The 18,236-nt window shown below is 36.6% G+C and overlaps 1 protein-coding gene across 1 annotated transcript; it reads left to right on the top strand.

The window, feature by feature from the left end:
- The first annotated feature begins 635 nt into the window (after nucleotides 1-635).
- Nucleotides 636-4,165, top strand: LOC143591135 (tubby-like F-box protein 8). The gene is made up of 4 exons (XM_077071435.1): nucleotides 636-1,238; nucleotides 2,084-2,171; nucleotides 2,286-2,421; nucleotides 3,359-4,165. Exons 1-4 carry the CDS (start codon nucleotides 882-884, stop codon nucleotides 4,080-4,082), a joined length of 1,305 nt encoding a protein of 434 aa, XP_076927550.1. The 5' UTR covers nucleotides 636-881; the 3' UTR covers nucleotides 4,083-4,165.
- The last annotated feature ends 14,071 nt before the right edge of the window (nucleotides 4,166-18,236 follow it).

Below are 18,236 nucleotides of genomic sequence, written 5' to 3'. Positions count from 1 at the left end.
ATCTCTAATCTTGCATTTTTTTACACTCAATGCCCTGAGTTGGATTAAGGTTTTTTTGTTTGGATCTAGTTGGTTACAAAAACCCTAATTTCTTTATATTTATAAAAGAAAAGATTACATTTTTATGGAGTTAGTGATGCTTAAAGTCAAAGTTTGTGGCTTTTAATTCATGGGTTTCGTGTTTTAACAGCTTAGTTTTCTTTTCCCCAATTTTTCTGATTGAATTTGGTTCAATTTTTATGTTTTGATGTATAATTAGTTTGAAGCACAAGGAATCAATCTGGTAAGGATTGACTTAGTTTGGTGTATACTGTGTATGTTTAGAGCCTGCCTACTTGATTAGATGATTGATGCTGTTTTTTTGCCCAAAAAAGCTTTGATTATATCATAGTTGAAAATGAAATTGATTCTTGTAGATTGATGAGAGGAAAGTCTTTGACTTTTTTCATTGCCCAAAAAACTCTGTATGGTCAACTTTTGTGGGACAAACATTATTGAAAATTTTGTTTCTTGCTCATATGTTTTCTATTTTGCTGTTCATACACATGAGTTTAAGTTATGTACTCTATTCATAATAGTAGATTTTTTCTATTTATTTATTCCCATTTGGCAAAAAACAACCTTGACAGATAAAGATAGAGTTGACTTCCTTGAAACCACCCTCACCCCTTTTTATAAAAACTCAAGAGACATGAAAAATATTGTTACAAGATTCTAACTTTCGATTGATTAGTGAAATGCGGATATACAATGCTTTCATGTGCTTTGTCAACTTTTATGTTCTCCTGATTTACCGTTTTGTTCAATCGGACTAAAACTTTCTTTGATTGTTTTTGCAGCCGTCCGTTGAAAGCGTTTTTTCTTGATTTCTTGTAAATAAAATGTCGTTTCGAAGCATAGTTCGTGACGTGCGAGACGGGTTCGGGAGTTTATCGAGGCGAAGTTTTGACGTGAGGCTGTCGAGCCTTCATAGCAGAGGGAAATCACAGGGTTCAATCAATGATTTACATGATACTCATCCGTCACTTATTGTCCAGAACAGTAGGTGGGCTAATCTTCCACCCGAGCTTCTTTTTGATGTGATTAAGAGGTTGGAAGAGAGTGAAAGCACTTGGCCAGCAAGAAAACATGTAGTTGCGTGCGCTGCGGTTTGTAGGTCTTGGAGAAGTATGTGTAAGGAAATTGTTGGAACTCCAGAATCTTGTGGGAAGCTTACTTTCCCAGTTTCTTTGAAGCAGGTATTTTTTTATTATTTCTCGAGGTGTCAAAATGGGGGTCAGATGGGTTGGGTTGATCCAAAACCCTTTTTATATAAAAAGTTTGTAAATAATTGTTGCGTTAAATATGATTAAAATGTTCGTGGTTTTTTAGTAATAATATGATTTTATTAAATAAAATGAGTTAGGAGGTTTTATGCATAACAATGTATATACCTTAGGCAGTTTTGACCAGCATGACCTCTTTCTTGAAGCGTCAAAATGGGATGGGTTGGATGGCCGATGGCGTGCCAAATTGGGCTTGGTTGGGTTAATCCAAAACCTTTTTGTCTAAAAAGTTAAAAAAAGTTTGTAAATATTTGTTTTGTTAGAGCAATTTTGGGATTGAGTTTGAAAAATGCTTATTGGCGTATTGGTGTTTTCGAAAAGCCAATATATTAAAATGTGTTTGGCAATCACGAAAATCTTTCTTTATTTAGCTTTTTGAAAGGGTTAAAAAGCAGTTTTCCAAAAGCCCCAAATCCTTTCTTTTCAAAATGGCTTTTTAAAAAAGCCAATAAGCCAATAAGCACTTTTCAAACTCAATCCCAAACATGCTCTTATATGATTGAAAAGTTCATATTTTTCGGTTACTGTATGATTTTTTATATAAAATATTTAGGAGCTTTTATGCATAACAATGTATATGCGTTAAAGTGACTTTTGACTGGTGCGAACTCTTTCTCTTTGAGTTATGTTTTGTTTTTTTATGTGTTTGACCTGTTAAAAGGGCAAACACAACCCTAATCAACAAATTCATAAGTAAACACAATATGCATGGAATTATACTATGATTACTGATCTTTACAGTGTTATTCTTTTTACAGCCGGGGCCACGTGATGTTACTATTCAATGTTTCATCAAGAGGGATAAATCAAACTTGACATATCATCTGTTTCTGTGTCTTAGCCCAGGTAATTTGTGGCATAATGTTTTTCAATAATCAGACTTCAAAAAAAAATTAGTTGAAGATAAACTTGATGTGCTACATTAACGATCGTATTATAAAAATTTAATCGGTTTTGCAGCTGCTTTGCTAGTTGAAAATGGGAAGTTTTTGCTGTCTGCAAAGAGAACACGAAGAACCACTTGCACTGAATACGTAATCTCCATGGATTCTGAAAACATTTCTAGGTCAAGCAACACTTACATCGGGAAGCTCAGGTATATAAATTTTAACATTCTCGTTCATGTATTCTCATTTTTTAAATATAAATAATTAAGTGAAATGTTTCGGATAGACATGGTGGTTAAAAACTGATTTTAAAAGATTAATGAATGATGATTAATATTTTAAAGTTTAAACCTAACCACCTTTAGGGGTTGATGACTTCAAAGCCACCTTTAAGTGGTTGATGATTCTGATTTATTATTTAGTTTACGTTTATTTAGAAGAAGTTAGTTGTTGACTTTAGTCTTAGGCACATTGTTGGTAAAACCTAATAACGAATGCGCCAAGTAGGATTAAAAAAATAATTCCATTACATTAATGGCCTAAATATTTAAATTAAATGATTCTGGAGATTGTGTACCTTTATGCACTAAACAAAATCCTTTGGTGCTAATGTTTAATTGACCCTTTTGCGACATTGAAACACGAAATTCATGGGTTTGGGTTTAGTCTAAACGGGCTTGGGCCAGTTTTTGGTCAAACCTGTGAATTTAGCTTAGCCGAACGTGTTCATGACAACCTGATGGGTTCGCGGGTTGACCCGTTTAACCATTTGTTCATTTCTTTGGTTTTTTAAAATGTGCTTTGTATATTAACTTTAAACTAACTGCGCAAGTTTTATGCCAAAATTTAGAATTTTAAAAACAAATTGGCATAGGTAACAACATAATTGCTTAAAAGTAACAATAATATATAATTTAGAACTTTGGACTTTGGAGTATTAATATGTAAAAAAGTTAAATAATTCTCTTTTCTTGTCGGGTTCAATGGTCGTGTGTGTCGACCCACCAACCCATGATACGACCTATTTAGCGGCCCTATCAACCCGTTCATAAGTAAGTGGGTCGATTTTCACCTCTAGATCCATTAACAATATAAAGAATTAAAGTTTCAATTTTTATTGATCTTTTGTGTGTTGTTTTTTTACAGGTCTAATTTTCTTGGAACGAAGTTCATAATATATGACACACAGCCTCCACATTCGGGCGCCAATATCCCGCCTCCACCTGGAAGATCAAAAAGATTCTATTCCAAAAAAGTGTCTCCAAAAGTGCCAAGTGGCAGCTACGACATTGCCCACATCACCTACGAGCTTAACGTTCTTGGCACACGGGGCCCACGCAGGATGCACTGTGTCATGCACACAATTCCTGCCTCCTCCCTTGAGCCAGGTGGCACCGTGCCAGGTCAGCCAGACCAACTCCTCCCACCCCGCTCACTAGAAGACTCCTTCCGCAGCATGTCATTCTCAAAGTCCCTTGACCGGTCAACCGAGTTCAGCAGCTCGAGGTTTTCTGAAATCATGGGAGCTGCCACATCAGCCGACGTCCCGGATAGTGAAAAGTCCAAACTGCCCTTGGTGTTGAAAAACAAGTCACCTCGATGGCACGAACAGCTGCAATGCTGGTGTTTGAACTTTAGAGGACGTGTAACAATTGCTTCAGTTAAGAACTTTCAATTGATCGCCGCCCCGCCGGCAGTGGGAACATCCCAGCCACCACAACTGCCGCCACCAGAGCATGATAAAGTGATACTGCAGTTCGGGAAAGTCGGGAAAGATATGTTTACTATGGATTATCGGTACCCGTTATCTGCGTTTCAAGCGTTTGCGATCTGTTTAAGCAGCTTTGACACCAAATTAGCCTGTGAATAGAAAAATTTAACATTAGAGTTCATTTTGTTTGGATGTCTATTTTGTGTGTACCTTGGTCAAATTAAAAACTCCATTTATTATAACAGTTTGTGTTATTGTCATTTCTATGTTTTTGTTGTATTCAAACTCGGTAACTTTTAGGTTATAAATGATGCATAATTGCATATCCAATTGTCGAAAACATCATTTGACTTATACTTGTGGTCAACTTGGGTAACACATCAAAACTGGTCGAGTTAGAACGAGTAATACAGGTTAAACCGATAGACGGGTCGGATTGGCATGATACCCTGGTCGCCTTTTAACATGTTTGACCATATTTCGTCAGTTTAGGCACATGAACTCGAGCTAGTACTGATGAAGTTATCTGTTTTAACCCCGATTTGCCTATTTTGATAATATGGTTATGGTGGGATTTGGGAGGACCATAGAAGGTGGGTTAGGCCTATAGATACAGCCATTATCAAAGTGATATTGTGATAATGAGCAACATGGTAATAATGTTCCAAAAGGTGGGGGGCATAGGGCTCATCACTTTCTGACCCTATGAACAGGGTTTGGCTAACAAAGTTCACTTAAATCTTTATTACTTCTATACCCGACCTGACCGAAGGTGGTGGCATAGGGACATCAGAAAGAGAAGGATGGTGTTTCTCTCGCCTTAATCACAGTGGGGCCTTGTTTCACGGGCTATTAGCTCAGTAGGTAGAGCGTGTGCCTACATGTTGTGTCGTTGACGTTAGCATAGAGTACTCATCTTATTTGAACCAGGTTTGAAAGCAAACTTCTGGTCAGGATGATTTAACGTTTTTAAAGTGTCGTACGGTTTATTAAGTGTATCGTGATTCACGTTATATTTGGCAAAAAGATCATAAAAGTGGTTGTATATTGTAGGAAAGTAATAAATGTCATGTTCAAGAATTCAACTTGCAATTATATGTATGTTGTCGTGGGAAGAGAGAGACGCATAGTATGTCATTATCAAAGAGCATTTATTAATGTACATTTAATAATATTGAAAAATGACACCAACTATAGATGTACAATGAACAAAATGATAGGACCAAATTTGTTTGCAAAAAATCACGTCCAGTGGTGTTTCATATCATGTTAAATCACGACATGCCCGTTTTAGTCGCAACCCAAAATCCAACTCGAGATAGCGTTAACTTGAACCCGAAAGTACTAATACTTATGAAACCCGAACCCGGCCCGTAATATTTTGAGTCGAGTATTAATTAATTTTTTAGGGGTTCAGGTAAATCCGTTTAACCAAGTATGCCCTAATTAATAGTATTAGATGTTTGATAGTCGGTCTTACAAAAGAAATGCTCGATAGTCGATTCTTGTATTATATGCTCAATTCTAGTTAAGCCTATCAATTACCGTTCCACTACCCCCTTAACTCCACCAATTTTTCGAAGCCAAAGTATTATTACATGGCTATTTTATATGATCATTCGATCGGTTCATCAGACATTCCATCATTCAGACTATTCAGTCAGTTTACTAGGGTTTCTTGAATTTGGATTTTGCATATTGATTATGCTAATTGCAAATCACCTCCACTTCCACTGTAAATGTGTTTAATGCCCGATGATATCTTTGCTTATTTGGATTTTTATTAGATATATTGGTTTTTAATGATCTCAACTATTGCCTTTTGGTCAGTGCTGGTCCTAACTAATGAATTGGCTACTAATGGTCCTAACTTTTAAAGTATTTATCCCTAACAGTCCACGACTAACAAAATCCAATGTCGTTAGTTTAGGTCGCCGAAAAAACCGTTTTGGCCGGAAAACTCAATATTTCCGTCCCAAACATCTTGGTAACATTGTACATATCGGACCTTTAGGAACCTTTTCTAGTAAAAGGCCCAATTATTGAGGTCGCCAGAAACCTTAGAACCATCGTCGGAATCGGTTGATAATGCTCAAGTGGTGGTAATTGGTTAGTGGTGAGTCAATTGGCGGTGGTTGCGGTGTTCAGGTGGTGTTTTCCAGCAACAAATTTGAATTTTCCGGCCAAAAACGTTTTCCCGACTACCTGAAACTAACGGCGTTAAGATTCTGTTAGTTGCGGACCATTAGGAACAAGTACTTTAAAAGTTGGGACCATCAGCAGCCAATTCATTAGTTGGGACCAGTAATGACCAAAAGACAATAGTTGAGACATTAAAAACCAATATACCTTTTTATTATTATTGAACTATTTAATTTCATTCCCTGGTACAAGGATTAAGTCTTAGAGTTATATTTTTTAATTGCTTATTTATGTTAGGTGAAGACAATTTTGCTTTGCATTTATCATTTTATTTATTTAGTTTTCTAGGCCAAATACATACCTGATTAACCCAACCTGTTAAAACCCAAATCCAAATAACCCAAAACCGACAAACCCGAGAGAGATTAGGATTGGGTTTCAGTTGTAGAATTAGATTTCTCAAACCTTAGGAACCTGACTCAGTAAACCCAAAACTTGAAAATATACGACGAAAAACATATATTGTTGAATACACTTTTAAGGTAGTTTGCCTTAAAACGCAAACTCTCTTGTAATGAATGATGGATCTAAAACTTTAGAGCGCGCATTTCGGTTTTAGTTAGTTTTTGATGATAACCTAGTATTCTATTTATAGACCCTGACATTTCTTTTAGAAGCCCAATCATTACATAATGAATGACTCAAATGAAAACACAAATGTAAACAAGTCTTCGAGTATGATATTTCTTGTTCGAGCAGACTTGATATGCACAGCATGCTCGATGCATGTCTTCGAGCAGACTTTACTTATAATATTTTCTGATAGAAAATATTCTCCTCCAGCACGCTTCAATCTTCTTGACCAATTCTTGCTTTGCTTGAATAAGTCCATCGAGTAAGCATATTCTTCTTGATGTCTTCAATCCTGCCTTAGAGACTTATTGAATAATCTTCAGCATACTTGGATGCATAGCTTGCTCGGGACTGAACAGTGCTCGAAGTCTATAGTTAGAACATTTGACATCTTCTTTATTGCATCCATGCTCGACCCACCAATGTGCTCGGAACACTTGGTTTAAGCTGGATGATCAAGTTGTTTGCTCGATTGGCAATCCATACTCGATGAAGAACACTCTTACTCGGCGAAGTGTAGCTTGCTCGGTGAAGTGTAGCTTGCTCGAAGCCTCAACACTTAGAAGAATTCACTGAAGTAGGTCTGAAACACCATGCTCGAGGTAGTAAAACCATGCTCGATGGTCCAAGCTTGCTCATAGTCCATACTTAGCCGATTTCTTGAGGAGGTTGAGAAGATTCCAATCTTCCTTGCAAATATCCGACTCAACAATCTCCCCCTAGATTGGAACAAGCTCAAATGTACCAAAACATACATGCGTATAGTTAAAAATGTATCAATTTTTATAAGATAGTCAATTTAAGCAAAAGTCATTACATTACATAAAGGGAATTCTGCCACTTGGGCATTACACATCAAATTTACATATCAAACACAAAATAAGGAAAAATAAAAATGCAAAAGATAACAAGGATAAACAGATCATCCATTAGCTCCATTCCTGCTATCTTCTGCCTAGGCTCCTTTCAGCTTCTTTTCTCTTTCTAGTCTTACAGCGGCAGCCCTTTGCTTGAACATTTCTAGTTCTACACTATCATTAGATTCCAAAGGAACTTCTACATTGACAATGTCCCGAAGATCTTGGATGTGTAAGAACTGCAATTCTTCATCATGCTCAATTACATCAATCGTTCTTCCCAACGAGTTCCTGAGTGATACAGAGTCACTCAGCCTATTGTAAGTAAAATGAGAGATTTTCCCATCTTGTTGTACTTCAGAGTTAGGCATCTGCATTTCTCTCCTCATGGCCAAGCACTCTCTCAATGTTTGCCTTTTAGAGCTTGAGCTGTAGGCTTTGAGTGTCCCTTCCTTCTTTGATGCACAGAGGGAGAGCTCAGATAATTTAACTTCACTCATTCTTTTCCTCCTTCTCTCCCTCTCTGCTTCTGTAAGAGCTTCTCTTTGTTTTTTGCTTAAGGAATGAAAATCCCTTTTCAAATTGTTCCTTTAAAAATTAGAGAGATCATTTCTTTGTTGGCCAGCAATAATGTTCCTTTATTGGTTGTCATGTAAGTCCAGCTGAGCCATCTTCTCTAGTTGTTCTCTTGTGAAATTTCTGAAGTTATTTCTGAATATAATCTATGTCTCTTGGGCATCTTCAGTAACAACTCTCTGAGTTTTTGATCTTTTATCAACATAAAGATGAGTGGGCAGATTTAGATTTCTCTGTGCAGCTTCAGGCCTCACAATCTCAGATCTACTGACAAGTCCACTGGACCTTGTTGAGGAGACCTTCTTCCCAAACTTCCTTTCAGATTCTTCGTATAGCTTTCTGATTGTTTCATCATCTTGTAGTATCAGATTCATCATTTTTGCACCTCTTTTACAAAGAGTGCTTATCATTTTGGCCTTTTCTTCTTCCTCTCTTCTCAATCTGTCTGCCAAAACTTTTCTTTTCCAAAAATAGTCTCTGCTCTCTATTATATACTTCGATCAGTTGCTCATGAGGCATGCTATCAAATTCTGCTTCTGTTATTCCCTTTGTAGTAATATTTCTTTCAAAGTCTTCACTCTTTCGGGATCATTGAACCATTGTACAGCTTCAGCTTTCTTCTTCTCTGCTTCCTCTCTCTCTTTGTCGAATTTCATTTTTAATCTTCTTTCTTATTCACAGTCAGCTGCACATTTGGCATCTTTATGTGAGTCCTTTACCATTTTTACTTTCCTTTTCAATTCATTCAATGTTAGGTCTATGAGAGAGTTATAGTTGTATCCATGCAGTTGTAGGAATTTGATATCTTTATGTTTCCTTTTCATCTCTTCGTATTCTTGTTTTCCTTTGGCCTCCTTTTCTTTTCTCATCTTTTCTACAAAGTTTGTATTATCATCAACCAATGCATTCTTGTACATTCTATCAAATATTTCAAAAGTTTGACGATTGAGATAAGACGCAGGATGTCCAGCTTGCAGCAAGAAGGCTCTTCTTGTTTCTCTACTTTTCCATCCTTCAGCTGCTTCTGCAACACTCTCCCTGGTCATCATTTGTATATGACTTGGTTCATATTCAAGGCTCAACAAATAGGCTTTATCTTCTTTTTCCTTTTCTTCTGCCCTCTTTAGCCTTTCTTCATCTTCCTCAACTTCCAATTTTTCATCCAAGTTATGTAGAGCCTCTATCATTGGTTCTTCATTCTGAGTGACTCTTGACTCATTAATAACTTTGGTCTTATGTCTTCTTTTGTAGAACTTCTTAACTGACTTTTGTCTTTTGGCTTTGGGAGTCTATATCTCTGAAGTTTCTTTTCTTTTCACAGACTCCCTAGCCTTAGGCTCAGGTTTATCAATAATAACTGGTTCAATCACCATAGGTTCAACAACCACTTCAACCGGTTCATCATCAAATATCTCTTCAATTCTGGGTTCTGATACAATTTCAGCTTATGGCTCACTGCATCTTTGTTGCATTTCTCTTTGAGTCTTTCTTGCAACAGCCACAATCTCTAGATCATGTCTTTCTGGGTTCTTCAACACATTATTATAGATTCCTAAGACAGCCAGTTTTGTCAGTAGTCCAAAACTAATCCCACTAGATGGTCTTTCACTTTGTACTGGAATAGTTGGACCTAAAGCACACTCCTGATGCTCTGTTTGTACGGTCTTAGGCTCAGGCCGTGCAAGTTCGTGGCTCATCTTCAGTTTGTGCAATATGAGTTGGGTCTTCAGATTGTTCATTTTGATTCTTTTTCAAATTCTCCATTGCTGCCCCTATTACCTCATCAGCCAATTTTCTGAGTCTTTCATCCTCTTCTTCTTTATTTTTCATCGCTATTAATGTCTCTAATATCTCCCGAGGAATCTCCTCCTCTTCTTCTTCAACAGTTACTTTGGCCCTTTCTTCATTCATAATTTACAATACTGTTTTGACGGATTCAACTCCAGCTATATCTGGGTCACTAACCTCATTATCTCTAGTATGCCATCACCCCAAGTTATTTTGTGAGCAGCTTTGGGATGTAATTCTTAATCTGTATGAGCAATTCCTTTCCACTTGTGTTTTCTCCTTTCAATTTGCTCTGGGGTTTCTTCTTCAGCTTCAGACTCCCTCTCTTTCACAGCATCTCCCACTTCTATTTCTTCCTCATACTCTTCATTTATCATTTTCAGAGCATTGGAGGTTCCTTCTTCAGTAATTTCATCACTGGCCTCATCATGATTTTCATTTATTAGCTTTAGAGCATCTGCTTCTTGATCATTCTCCCCCTGTTTTGGTGCATCTGAGGTCTTCTCAACCTCAGCCTGCTCCAGGGCTTGAATTCGTTGAAGGGCATGTTGCAGAGCTTGCTCTAGGGCCATGTTCTTTCGTTCCAGAAATGCATTTTTGTCCTTAAGCATGATGTTCTGAAACTCCAATTCTGCATTTTCAGATATGAGGTCTTAGATATTTGGACTTGATGGTGGTGTCTCTTGGGTAGGCTTGAAAGCAGGTTCAGAATAAGGTTCACTAGAAGAGGTTTCAGGTGATGGTACATTGTAAGGTTCAGTTGTATCTTGAATATCTTGGGATATGGGAATGGGTTCAGTTTGAATAGGTGCATGTAAATGTGAAACTGGTGGTGAAGGAATGGATGTGTCTTGAATTTGTTTAGGGCTGGATATGACAGTTTCAGTGTTAGTTGGGGTTGAATGGATTGTATCATGGGCTTGTTCTAATTCAGGTGAGAATGTGTCTTCTATGTCTTCCATAGGATCTGGAGAATTAGGTGGTGTGATATTTTGTACTGTATAAGTCAAATTGGAGACCACGTTGGCAATAAAGACATCATCATCAATTTGCTCAATTGCCACTCCACTTGTACCCACAGTCGGTTTTTCAACTAGTTCTTCAACCCTTGCAGATGGTTCAGTATTAACTTCAGGACTAACAACATGCACCTCTGGTTCTGAACCCACAAACACAACCATCTCACTGCCCATCGGTTCAACAATTGGTTCATTAACCTCAACATCATGACCCATTTCTTCATCATTTTGAGCTTCATGGCCAATTTTTTCTACAGCAGGCTCATTTATCACTTGTTCTGCCTGTGGCTCAACACATAGAAGCTCATCTCCTGAACCATCATCACCATCATTCGGATCATCATCATCAAAATCTTCATCAATATCAATCACCTCCTTTTCATCTTCACTTTGTTCAGGTGAGGGAGGAACGTCCATCACATCAATGTTCGCATCTAACAACCAAGGAAGAATATCCCATTCAGCATTCTCATTAAATTGACTTCTTGCTCCCTTGATTCTCTTGTATATATTTGGATCTTGCAGCCTTAAAGGTTCTCCAGCCAAATTCAGACCTTGCACAGATCGATTAGTTAAGATATGCAAGAACCTAGGATACATCAAGAATTTCTGATTTCCTTCCTTCTCGGCATTGCTCACTAACCCATTGAAGATGAATCTTGAGAAATTGAATGGTTGGCGAAACAATATTGCCACTGTCATGGTAGCTAACTCCCTACTCAGCAATGTCCGTGTTCCCCTTCGAGGAGATAAGGATTGAATCACATGATGTATTAAAAATCTGTATGACAACGGAAAGCTCCCCTTCTGGAATTGACCTTCAATGACAACTCCTTGATAACCCAACATCTCTTGGAATATCTTTAACAATCTTTGGGTTGAGTACAGAGGCTGCACATCATTATTGTCGTTTAGTGCAGTGCCTCTCTAATAGATGCCTCTGTAATTTTAATGTCCTGACCCAACACAGATGCTTCAATCCGCTTTCCATTAATATCGTCCATGTACTCAACAGAACCCCAGAGTGATATGATTTCTAAATATGATTGGGTTCTCCGTCAGTGCCAACCATAAGTTGGAGTTGTTTAGAAAGTTGATTATGAACTTCAAATCCCTATTCTCCTCATCGACTTCCAGACAGGCGCACATATTGTGCTTAGGTTCGAATCTCATGGCCATCAGATCTGCAAGACAAATAGATAGTCAGTACTCATAATAGCAGAGTAATAGCAGTTGGTAGTTAGAGAAGAGAAGCATCTTCAGTAACCTGTTCCGTAACAGTTTGTGAACCTGCACAATTCAATTAATCAGTTAGTATACGAACAATACAAACCCTAATTTCGATCCTCGGGTAAATGATAATCGATAATCGATATCTTACCAAGGTCGAAACAGAGCTAATGGCAATATTCCAGTAAGTATTTAGCACAAACAGTTAATCTGTTGGACTCGGTATACCCAAGACACATATTATTATTGATGTGGCTAGTATGTCATGATCCATGTCGGGTTATACCCAATAACAAGCTAGACAAACACCAATAATATTTGTTTATATATGATATGATCATTACAAATAAATATTAACACTTAAGTTATTTAGAAAGGGGTTTCTAAATACAAGTTACTTGTGTAATAAATAAATCATATGGATGATTTATATTTTGAGAGATAGCATTCCATAATGTCACTTAAGATGGTTAAGCAACAATATGTGAATAATGGTTACCAAGCATATCACCTATAAGTTTTATAACATAATTTATAAACATATAAATTGATAGTTATAAACAAAATGATAATAATAATAACAAGATAGGAAGCCCCCCCCTCTCTCTTGTTGGGTTATTTTATTATTATTTCTCCCTTAGTGGAGACATGCAATGGTTCATATTGGTGCTATGGGGTGGTGCCATATTTGAAAGGTTTATTATCTTTCTTTCTTGGTTTTTCTCTTATAACACATCATAACACAACAACAATACAACACAAGTACAATAGAGGAAAGATCCTCTGCACACTCTCATTCTCTTTTCTCTCTTGGACAGCCAAGAACATGAACTAGAACAAGGAAGAGTTGTCAAGTGTTACCAAATCCTAGCTACAAGTGGTGTTTGTTGGAAAGCTTGGGGTATGCTAGCTTGAGGAGCTTCATATTCAAGTTCTTGCCTTCTTCATCATCATCATCATCATCATCTCCTTCCTCTTCTTTGGATTTGAAAGGTAGCTTTTACATGCATGGACTTATAGTGACATGCATGTGTTTGATAGTATGTATTTCGTATTTGGATCCGGGCTTGGGTTTTGCATGTGTAAAATAGGTTTTATACATATCAAATTAACAAGATTTAAATCTAATTTCCGCTGCATTTTTCATAAAATTGGGATTTTATGACTTTGATAATCTTAATAAAACCCAACAATGGCATCAAGAGCCGCTTATACGGATGCATGCTTCATTAGACCCAAAAATTTTCGGGTTTATGGTGGGGTTTTACCATATGGCCGAAAATTTTGGGGGTTTTGGTTACCCCATGGGTTTTCAAGGTTATACTTTACATGCATGTGGTAATCTTGAAAAACTAAGTCATTTGGATGATTGATTGTGTTGTTTGGACAAAACCTGGAACTTTCGGTTTTGTCAAGTTTGGCCAAAAGTTTCAAGGGTCAAAGGGGAACCATTTGGGTCTTGTGTTATTGCATATTTGGATATGTAATAGATGTTCATAACCTAGCCATGGCCTTGTGTTTGATTGAATGTTTGCGTTGTTATGTTTGTTCATTCAAAGTGGTTGTTTGTTCATTCAATATGGTTGTAATATTTATTTGGGTTTGTAATCTATTTATTCTTTCAATTGGTTTGTAATAATAAGTAGATTAGGAGCATTTCTTTTACTAGAAAAATGTATTAGGATATGTTTTGTAAAAGAAGATGCAAGGAAGAGAACCCAAATAAAATGAAGGAGACCACAACACGGGGGTGAACACTTGGAGCATTTGGATGCGGGATCAAGTGGTAGTTCACCGACACAAGCTAATGTCCTTTTGGGTCCCTTAGGAGAGACCTTTTGACACACTTGTCTTCGGTCAACAAGTGTAGTCAACATTAGGAGGCTATGGTTATGAACTTGTGGTTGTATGTTTTATGCTTATGTGGTTGTTTTAATTTTGTTTGTGTTATTACAATTTGGATTGTTAACAACTTAAATCAACAACTAGTATAAAATTGGTTCCTTAGAAATCATTAGGTAATAAAAATTGGTTTTATTAATGGCTAATGATTTCATAATAAAATGGGTTTTATTAATAGGAACTTTGAAAAATGGGTTTTTCAACTAAGTACCATACATTTGAATGCATGCAAATGAAAGGTACATAAAAGGTTTTCCAATCTAGAATTTTAAAAACTAAAATCCCTTTTATAAAATAAGTTGAACACCATCCTTTTATACGACACTCGAATCACTTGGGAACTCGGTGTGGGATAAAGGTCACCTAACCGCATTAGAGGAAACTTGTGAGTTTGAGGTGGGTTTCCCATATTTGTGGGATAAAGGTCACCTAACCACTTTTATGTGTAAACTCACACGTGTGTGTAAGTAGGACGACTTAAATTGGAAACCATGTGAATAGGGTCACCGAAGCATGGCGTACAATGGTGTTGATGGGATTAAACATGCCAACTAAACATAAGATGTTTAACCGATCCCATAAAACTAGAAGTTGCAAAGGGTTGCAATCGTCAAACGTTGACTACCTTGTTAATTTAAATAGTAGGGTAAATGTCAGCTAACTACTATTTGAATGTAAAGTTGGGTTCAAGATTTTAATCATTAATTGTCTTGGAGGCATAAAAGGGTATTAACGATTAAAATAATTGATATCGAAAATACTAAAATTGAGCTTTGTTATATTTGTAGATGGCCGCAATCAACAATCCACCTAACGTTATTCCACCCGTTAATAACCTATCACTAAGATCTATTCTCGATAAGGATCGTTTAAACTATACCAACTCTATGGATTGGTACCGAAACTTGAGAATCGTTCTCAAGCAAGAAAAGAAATACTACGTATTAGAGGATCCTATTCCCGATGAACCTAGTGTTGACGATGTCCAAGACCATAATGATTGGGTTAAGCACAATGAGAATTCGATGCAAGTTTCTTGCCTCATGTTGGGAACTATGATTCCCGAGATTCAAAAGGATTTTGAACTTTGATGTGCTTGAAGTAGTTTAATATTTATTAACTAAATTAACTAAAAATAAACACTAAGTAATACTCTAGACTCTCTAAAACTCGACAAAACTACTAACCGACAAGTGAACCGATTGACTCTAGTAAAGCTATGTAAGTCCGCATATCGAACCCACGAGACTCTTTAAATTACGTTTATTAGCTAATTAGACTTGACTACAAGACACGACTTATTATTTATATTTGTTTGGGGGATATTTATTTAAAATACTAATTTAATACTATAATTAAAAACTAATAAGAAAACAAGTAATTTAAACGAAAGCAAAGTTTGTTATTAAAATACGATGATGATGAGAAAACTACCTAGGCTAGACTCCCTTAAATTTCAGTAATGACTTGACTCGGGAAAATATTTAGTTATGGTCTGGGATCGTAAAAAAGACACTTAAAAGAAAACCCGAATAGTACCCCTGACCCTTCTCAAGAGAAAACCTATGGATTTCTAACAAGTTTTAACGCACACCAGTATTAAAAATCAAGTTCGCTTACAGTCACCCAATTGTTTATAATTTAGTTCCTTTATACGAAATCCTACCTTACAGCGCAGAAATCAAAGGCAATTTACTATACTTAATTGATTTGATAAACAATAATAAATAATCAACCCTAGACGGACTCGTTACGAAGAACTACATCTAACAAGATTAAATAGTAAAGACTTATCAATAATCTAGCACTTTACAGATTTTAGATTAGCAGCACACTTAGGTTTATTTAACAATATTATTCATATGATCTTATCACGAAATCAAATCATAAAATAATCAAGAACACAAAGTAATTGACCTAATAGCAATCCTATCATATGACAAACAATAATCAAGGAAAACTATGGAATAAAACTCATCAAACAATCCTAAGCATCCATACGCATCAATTAATTATAGACAATCTTTTACTAAATCATAAAAACCATAACGTAAATAATCCCAAATCAAATCAAAACGTCAAAATAAGTTCATCATAAGCCTAGGCAGTCTATAACGTTTAGCCTAGCATCTTAAAATTAAACGAAACAAACAAGTAAGAATTCATGGTGTAAAATAAATGAAAACGAAAGAAATAACAGATAGAACCCGTGTTCTTCGCCTTCAACCACTATGCACAACACCAGCTGATTCCTCGACTCCGCAGCTGCTGAAAGCTCGTCTCGGTAGCCTCGGAACTCACCAAATTCGGATGGAAGATTAAGGTATGATTAATGGTGAGTTTAGGGGTCTTTATATAGACAACAGGGGTCCAAAAGTAGGTTAAGTCGGCCAACACATGGAAGATTCTGGAAGTCGAGCACCGCCTCACCACGCCGTGCTGCGCGGCGGGCTTCCCCTCTCCCGTCGCGTGGCACACCGGCCCAGGGGAGGGGGGGGGGTCTGGTTCGTTCTGCTGGTCCGGTTCACTTCCTGGTTCGGTCCGATTCGTTTCCTGACGCGTCGGTTTTCCGGTTCGACTTGTTTTTACTCCTTTTTTGCCCACTTTTCACCGAAATTAAATCCCGAAACCTAGGACATAACCATATTTTAGCAGTATACAAATATTACGAGAAACCGACCAAAACTAATAAAATAATTGATAAAATATACACAAGATTTACTGAATAATAAACGTTATAATAAATATCCTCACACTTAACCTTTTTTCGTCCCTGAAAGTCTCATTGCAACGGGATCAGAATCGGAGAAATACAGTCTTAAAAACATATAGATTATCTTAAAAAAATTTTTAGAAACAACGCAAAAACTGCGATCACCGATATTGTTGTCCACTTAAACCCATACCTTTGTCTTTACCGGGACAAGTAAGATCCAACTATTATTATTATTATTATTATTATTATTATTATTATTATTATTATATAATCTAGCGGAACCCACAGTCAAGACCCGCTTTATTTTAGATTTTACCGGATCAAACCACCCCAACTTGACTTAAACCTCATAATAGCAGATTAAAACATTGTTGCACATTTTTCATAAATAGCTAAGACGATCAAGGATATTGTTTATCCACCTAAATTTAAACATCAGAGTATACCAAGCAGCCATTAGACACGATTAAGATTCAATTATTCAACTGACTAGCAAGTGTTCCCCACTACATGACATACCCCCGTTATCAAGCAATACCCCGGACCCATTACCACACGTGATTTACAAGTTTCCATCTGTCGGTTTACATACGTCGTGCCTCTAGTTGATCCTGTTCTTAATGGTATGGGACGCAAGTAAGAGGACCACGTATGACTAACAGCGGGATGATCACTTGATCATCAAGATTTTACTTCACTGTAATTGATGTAAGTTCGTGTAATGATTGCAATAAACTACGGGTTTATGCTTAAAAGCTTTATTTGATTAAATATCCGAAGATACCCAGATGAACAACCGTAAAAAGACCCGTGGTTTCCGAACCCGAGACATCCCATCAATACAGGATTTAAGGCTATAAAACCATACGCCTATGAAGTGTTAACCACTAAAGCTAGAAGTGCAAGTTTTTAAGTTTATATCACAGGCTACACGGTATACTTTAACGTTTAAACCTACCCAAGCATCGTATGATAACGTATTCATATTTCTTTAAAATTCATAATTTTCTTCAATCAAACTAAAAATGAGGCTTGAGTATGGCTGACTTTTCATCTCGTATTTTATACAGACTTAACATGTATCCAACTAAAAATCATATTTATCGATAAAAACCAACTATCAAACTGCCCTTTCATTCTCAAGGCTGAGCCTACCGACACATCCCAAGTTAAGTGCGTGTTCTTTAATTATATCTTTACTATTAGTAGTTTGAAAACCGATTCCCGATAAGTATCCTCATCTCCCATTTATACGCAAAAAGAAACACATTCAAGGGATATTTTTCATTTTTTTAATAAAAACAAGTTAAAAACATGTGTTCCTATCCCCACACTTAAAATTTGCATTGTCCTCAATGTAGAGACGGAAACACGACTCAAAAACTTAAAAAAAAACAAAACCTGAAAATACGAAAATAAATAAAAACAAAACAAAACTAAACATATAAAA

The sequence above is a fragment of the Bidens hawaiensis genome, unplaced genomic scaffold (genome assembly GCF_021521415.1).
Source record: "Bidens hawaiensis isolate Kalapana, Puna unplaced genomic scaffold, B.hawaiensis_p1.1 tig00039282_1, whole genome shotgun sequence".
Classification (NCBI taxonomy): domain Eukaryota; kingdom Viridiplantae; phylum Streptophyta; class Magnoliopsida; order Asterales; family Asteraceae; genus Bidens; species Bidens hawaiensis.
Note: the sequence above shows the minus strand (reverse complement) of the source record. Positions and strands in the feature narration are given on the sequence as shown.